Source organism: Solenopsis invicta, chromosome 4 (genome assembly GCF_016802725.1).
Source record: "Solenopsis invicta isolate M01_SB chromosome 4, UNIL_Sinv_3.0, whole genome shotgun sequence".
NCBI classification, from domain to species: domain Eukaryota; kingdom Metazoa; phylum Arthropoda; class Insecta; order Hymenoptera; family Formicidae; genus Solenopsis; species Solenopsis invicta.
Window position 1 is genome coordinate 26,683,689 of NC_052667.1, and position 7,559 is coordinate 26,691,247.

The 7,559-nt window shown below is 29.2% G+C and overlaps 1 protein-coding gene across 2 annotated transcripts in view; it reads left to right on the forward strand.

Annotated features, from left to right (window-relative positions):
• Positions 1-6,474, forward strand: part of LOC105196315 (longitudinals lacking protein, isoforms A/B/D/L) — a 291,818-nt gene extending 285,344 nt beyond the window's left edge. The window contains exon 7 of one of the 2 annotated variants that reach the window (XM_026132736.2): positions 4,908-6,474. In XM_026132736.2, coding sequence (XP_025988521.1) covers positions 4,908-5,323 — 416 coding nt within the window. In that variant the 3' untranslated portion in view covers positions 5,324-6,474. Of the gene's footprint in view, positions 1-3,069; positions 3,729-4,907 lie in introns of those variants that run through there. The other variant, XM_026132737.2, reaches the window with a different exon arrangement.
• Positions 6,475-7,559: the final 1,085 nt, after the last annotated feature.

Genomic DNA, 7,559 nt, shown 5'->3' on the forward strand with positions numbered 1-7,559 from the left:
TTTAAATTCTAACTTAAATTCAGCGACTTGGAACTTAAAAGTTCCAAGAAACTTCAAGCTTGAAGAAAATCGATTTGATACATTCAGTTCTTCAAGGAGTTAATGAAAATAATGGATATACGGATTTACATGCATGAATGTAAAATGGATAAAATAATCGTATCCCGATAAAAAAATTTTTATATAAAAATATATATTGATATAAATTAATATAATTTTTAATATAAATATTAATCTCATAATTCTATAAATATATTAATAATTATATTATAATTAATATTATATTTTAATATAAATTATAATATATAAATTATGTATTTATATACGTTTTTATGTGAAAATTTTTTTATCAGATTGTTACATACATAAGTATACATTTCATTAAATTATGATGGAGGCGTCACAATCATTATGTATTTAATCCTTTATTATTTGTGCAGCTTAGTCATAAAAATAGTCACATAAAATATATAGTCAACTGTTAATCCAAGCCAAACAAATATTGTTATTTTGACACAGACGATATCGTCCATGCTTTTTACTCCATGAATAAATGAATACTACAAATACATATATACATCCTATTTTTTATTATACGTAATAAAATTCTGTAATGATTCGATACATTAAAGCGTAACCTCTATGTATCATATTGAGAATATAAAATTGTTAAAGCATATGCTCATTTATATTTTAATCCATCATAGTCATTTTTCACAAGATGTACGCGAGTACAATGGTTTTATGATTGACATAAAAATTTTAATCAAAAAGCTATAAACGAAATAATAATAATCTTGCATCTGTTAAATTGCACATTTATTGCGTATCTATTTTGTGCCGCATTCTAGTTCTCATTTAATCTCATTTGTTTTCGTAAGATTCTGATCATAGCACAATCCATACAATCAAGAAGTTTTATATTTTATATATTTTTATATTCTAAATATGAAACGAGATAATAATTTCAATTTTTTAATTTTAATTAATTGTATGATGATAAATAAATGATTATTAATATGAAATTTAATTTATCTTTACAAAATATATTTTAGCTTACGATTTTAATCAAAAAAAAGGAACTGTTATGTCTTCAAATATCTATGTGTGTGTAATTATGTAAATGCATGGTGTAGACTTAACACTACTGTGTATTATACAATGTAATGTCTTCATTTTTTTTTCATTCGTTTTAATACATCTCAATTAATAAATGAAGAACACATAATCCATCTGATTAAACTGCAATAATTCACAAAATGTATTGTAAAAATATACAAAATATAAACCGGAGCCTTTTAAATTTCTCTTCGTGAAAATAACAGTTGTTAACAAAATTCTAATATAAAATTCAGGAATTGTACGAATGAGTTAACAATCTCTGATTTTCGTCACAAAAAAAGTAAATCATTATAATAGAAGATTAAATCCATAATTAAAAAATATTAATTGCAATGCATTCAATTGAGTATTAATTGATTTTATTTGATCGATTTATTTACTGAATTTTTTGTTAATTTCATATAATGTTCCTATTTGTATGATACTGATTATATTGATGTCATCAATTTTGCGAGAATAACAAAATTTTTTTCATATTTCAGGCGGCGCCCTGATGCACGAATTTAACATGAACCTGAACGCTCAACAATATTTCGTAAATCGTGGTCAAATGCCAATACCGCCGAAATATATGTGCGGCGAGTGTGGCAAAGGATATAAATGGATGGATAATCTACGCCGGCATCAAAGACTGGAGTGCGGCAAGCTACCTAAATGGCGTTGCGAAATTTGCAAGAAAATGTTTTATCGGCGATATGAATTAACTAAGCATTTAAACTTGAAACATTATAGAGTGTAATCAGTTCTACACTATTGTTCCTTCATATAAAATACATATTTAGTTTTTTTATCTTGTCCATCATGATCATTTTAAAATTATATTTATATTTATATTTATTACAAAATCATATTTATATTTATGATTATAATAATTTTTGTTTTATATATAAAACCTAATACTTACATTACAATTATAATTGTAAATACATTTTATATTATGTTATAAACGCATTTGTATTTATAATTATAAATATAAATATGAATATAATTATAAATATAATTATATTTTATATTATAAATATATTATAAATGTATATAATTATGATCTTGACATGGACTTTAATTTAATTTTCTTTCAATATTTTTGTTAAACCGAATTTCACATTTGAATTTCATTAGATAATTTGAAGTATTATTAATCGTATTCAAACCTCCCAAACCTGACAAACGTTTTTTTATTGTAAAAGTTAGATACTAGACATTTTTTAAGATTATCTCTTGTCATGATTATTCTACACAAATTTGTTTTTTTGCGATCATACTAATACGAACCACATAATGAAACAGTATGTGTGTGTGTGTGTGTGTGTGTGTGTGTGTGTGTGTATATATATATACATATATATATATATATATATATATATATATATATATATATATATATATATTATATCTTATAGTTATGACATCAAAATGAAGTAATTTATGTTTTGATTACCAAATACGTTCTGATAAAGAAAGTGCCATTACTATTTACTTTACTAAATTTCTCTCTTAATTTGTTTTACGTTATTATATTATCAGATTGTGTTTATTATAACAAAACATTATCATATGATGTCATATGTTATCAGCAATTATTGAATTTAAAGATAAAAAGTATTAAAAAGCGGATGTTTATGTAATTTGTCTGTTCACAAATCTATAAAATAACATTGTTTAAAAAAATAAATTAAACACGTAATTGAACAATGCTGCGTTTCTATTATTTTCCTATTTTTCTCTCATAAACGTTGTACACATTGTGTGGCATTACATTTATTCTTTCGAAATTCTGCCACTGAGGCAGTCGTATTTTTCCAATTCATAACAGCGTGTTCGCACGCAATCGCTTTTTCCAAATTGCATGCGCTTATAAAATTCTTTTCTTATAATTTCTTTTTTCACGAATTTTCATACGATCATGATGTAAATTTAACGAATGTTTCTTTTTTCTTTTTTTTATAGATGACGATGATGATGAACTGTCCAATTGGTTAATTGAACCGCTCGTAAAACAGGAGCTCGATGAGGGTTGTTTCGAATTCGTGACTACGGATTTATATCTGTCTCCGGAGCGTAGGAGAAAGCAGATGAGGATCACCCCGCTCGTTTGCGAAGAATGCGGAAAGAATTTCTCGAGAATTGACAGTCTCAGAAGACACGAAAAGCTTTATTGCAAAACAAAAATCAAGCATAGTGCTGATCAATGCATGAAAATTGAAAAAAATTAAAGAAATCACTCTTTCGCGTAATTACATAAAAAGTGTGTCATTCTCATGCGCTTTATTTAATTAAAAAGGCAAAGACATATGAATCGTACAATCGTATTAACGTTCTATTTTAAATTTCTTTAAATTCTTTCTTTTTATTTTGCGAAAAAGTGCGTGAGACTTTCTCAGGGAGATTTCAAAGAACACCGAATATTACTTATCATTGGGACTAGTATACTAATTAATTCTTTGAGACAAAGCTGAAAAAAGCATAAACCGTATTGAAATGTTTCTTTTGCAATTCTTAAGATTGGGGAAATTATTGTATTGTATATGAGTTAGATTTATATCCAAATGAAGTAGAAAAGTTTAATATAAAGTATTTCAGGCCTATTCAACGAAAGGATTTCTTATCTCCACACAGTAACAGTAGAGAAGAGCTTGATTACAACTGACGTAGCGCACACGTGAATTGATTGGAATTGATTTCACCACCTCTCTAATATTATGTTTGTTTTCTGTTCCTGAACTTTCTGAATTAGTGTACTTAACGTGAAATAGATATATATTTGGAAGGTAGCAAAAGCATGAAAGAAAGTTCTATTGCAATCTAGTGCAGGAATAGAAAATAAACCTATTGCCTTTCTATTTCTTTCAATGAAACAATGGAGAAGGAAAAGCTCTTAATTAAAACTTTGGACAGGCCTGTTCTATATTTACTAATTCTTACTATTACTTTAATTTCGTATCAAAGACGAAGCTCCATTATTCGCCTTATACTTTTATTATTATTACTTATCTTGCATTTTGACATAGTTATACTTTTTCATATTTACGTTCCAAATTAGTTTATTCGTATCAATTATTGTTCCCGAAAGAGATTATAACAATTCGTACTTCTTTTATAATTTTTGAAATTTCTTAACTTTTTCTAAATCTTTTTTAATCAACTATTTTTAAGGGGAGCTTAATTAGCTTATTCATAGTTATTTACAATTTAATAAAAATAAAAGCGAGAGAAATCGTTTTTAATATATTACCGCTAAATATATGTATTTTCCTAATGTATTATGTAGTTTAAGATAATTAGCTTTAAGTTTTATTTTTAAAATAAATAAAAATAAAATGGAAAATCGTACCTTTACATTTTGTTCATTAAACTCACTTCTATATTTTTCTTTTCTTTATTCAAGAAATTTTGAAAAAATCAATTTCATACTGAACTTTTAAACCCTACTTTTATATAAAGTTGTGTACGAAAAAAATATATATGATATAAATGTGTCACTTTTTATTACTCTTCTAACAAAACCTTTGAAAAAAATGTCTTTGTGATTAACAATTGAAGTTTTCAAGAGAACACTTTCTTCTCTTTCCCCCTTCATTTTCCTCCCTCCTCTCTGTCTCTCTCTTTCCCTTTGTTTCTTTAGCCCCTCTATCGTTCTACAACTTTCCATTTTATAATTACCAAAATCGAAATCAGAGGTAATTTAAATTATGCATGCTGCTGGCTTTACGCTGCTCGCTTGCCAGTTGCCCTGCATGTTTTATCACGTATTCTCGCATTTTAACGAACTAACGGTATCTTTACAGACGCGAATGGACAATGCACCGCGGAGAAAAGCAACGATGAAGAACCGGAAGTCTGCGAGGTACCCTTTCACGGTCAACTTAACTATCTGCTCTGCGATTCGCCGATCCTAAACAGCGTGGAGACAAACGTGGTCCAGAAAAACTCCAAGTCCTGTCAGCAATTCCGTTGCGACGGTTGCGGCAGAGCGTACACGAGAGTTGACAGTTTGAAACGTCATCAACAGAAGTGCGACGAGTTTTTGGCGTCATTCCAGGATCGGCAGGAGACGCTAGAGAGGCTTCAGCAGCAGGAATATTATTGTAATCAGTGCGGCAAATCGTACAGAAGGCTAGACACTCTACGTCGGCATCAGCGACAAGTGTGCGGTGACAAAGAGAGCAATAATGCTTCAAAAGTAGATAAGACGAGCTTATAAGAAGAAATTCAATCGCAATCAATTTTAGAAAATAGAAAAATAGAACGTCAGTAAGTTGTAATCAGATCAAATAATATGATTTCACGAACAGGACTCTGATTTGCTAAAACTGTCGATAAAAATGTCAGCTGATTTATTAGTTTAAATGCGCTTTTAAAAGAGTCACAATGATGTAGCATACCACTAATTTTCTCATAATCGAATTGTAGCGAATTATTAATTGCGCAATATTGATATATCTTGCTTCATTAAGAATGTGAAACAATTCGAGAGAGAGAGAGAGAGAGAGAGAGAGAGAGAGAGAAAGATTTTATGTGTTTTATTGTATACAATCAATGAAAAATTTTACTGATAACTTCGTATTCTATACGAACTTTAATTATTTAACATACCTACGAGATAAGTGTGTACAAGATCCAAAAATATTAATGCGTGTAAATAAATCTTTATTGTTCATGCGCGATTAAAAAAAAATTTATTATGTATTTATATAAATTTATATATAAATATTATATAAAATGTTTATATATAAATGCTTATATATTTATATTATATTTATATATTATATATTATATTTATATAATATAAATATATAACTATATTATTTATATTATATTTATATAAATGTTTATATAAATTTCGTCCAACTCTTTGGCATTCACTGCCAATGAAAATTAACAAAAATTATTAGAATCTCATTTATTTCACACAGATTATATATATCTCACGTTAAGCATCACCAGTAAAAATAAAATTTATCCTTTTAAACAGCGATTATAAGTTTCTTATACTGTCACACAATGTAAGATCAAAATAATGTAAGTTATATATAGACGTAAGTTATATGTACGTATGTATTTTACTTTATGCATTCTGCTTATATTTCTATACGTAATTATAAGTTTTTTTTACAAAAATACTAAAAATCACAGATATGTACACATGAAAAGAAAGACCGTAGAATTTAATTTCGTTTGAAATAATCGCGACAATAATAACTATGTAACAAATAAATGATGATTATTTAAATGTCGAAACGATAATGCTGCTTTTTCGGTGTGCTTCGATCTCAAGAAATAACGATTATAAAAACTCAATTACGTGAAATGCTATTGATTGAATTGAATAAATCAAAAATATTATTCATATAACTTCTAAAAATATTCTTCATGCACACGTAGATATTCGATACTCGTTCCATAATTTCGAATCCCATTTTATAAATTAAGTTGCTAAAGAGTCTCGTCAGCATACTGGAAGCGTTCCTGTCAGCTTCGAGCTTGCCGATATCCGTTGCATGCCGTTCATACGTACTTAGCATCGATTTCAAACTGAATAACCGCGACGCGACGCGATCTCTTCGTAACTTCGACCCTGTTTTGAGCGATTCGGACGTCATCTAATCTCCGGCACTCTGCTTTCTTGCCGCAGGAGTGGATCAACCGGAGGAATACGATGCCCTGTGGATGCTGGAGCGGAAGGCTCGCAGCATCGGCCAGGACAGTCAGGAGTCCCTTCCGTTCTCGAGCAAGTCGTACTCGCCGTCGAAGGTGCACGACCCTTTAGGGGCCGGCAGCGATTATTCGATTGTTCAGGCGTTCGGCGGGGACTCCTACATGCCGATGATGCAGACTCACTACGTTTGCACCGATTGCGGCAAAAAATACAAATGGCTGGACAGCCTGAAGAGGCACCAGAGGGTGGACTGCGGCAACAAGGAGAAGAAGTTCGCCTGTCACGCGTGCGATCGAAAATTCAAGTATCGATATGAATTACGAAATCATATCACCGCGCATCACGGCGGGTGATTTTTTCCCTCTGTGAATATAGATCGTTTAGAAAGTTCGCGAATTAAAGTATGTGATCTCTAAAACTTTGTGACTGCGTCTCGTGGCGACGCTGAAAATATTTGTGATCAAAATTTATTAGTAATACATCAATATCTCTATCGATTTTTCAAAAAGTGACGTTCGCTTTCGAGAATATTTTCTATTCATAAGTTAGATAATGGTAAATAGAAATGTTAGAAGTTATTTATTTATTAATGTTATAAGAACGAATGATCTCTCGTCTTTCTTTTACGAATAGAAAATTAAATACATGTTTCTTAATATTGAATTTATTAAATTTCGTGATATAGTGTTTATCATTGAAATTTAAAGTTTATTATGAATCATTACATTATATAATGATTTATAATTATATAATTCTATTTAATTTCCGGAAACTGTGCAAC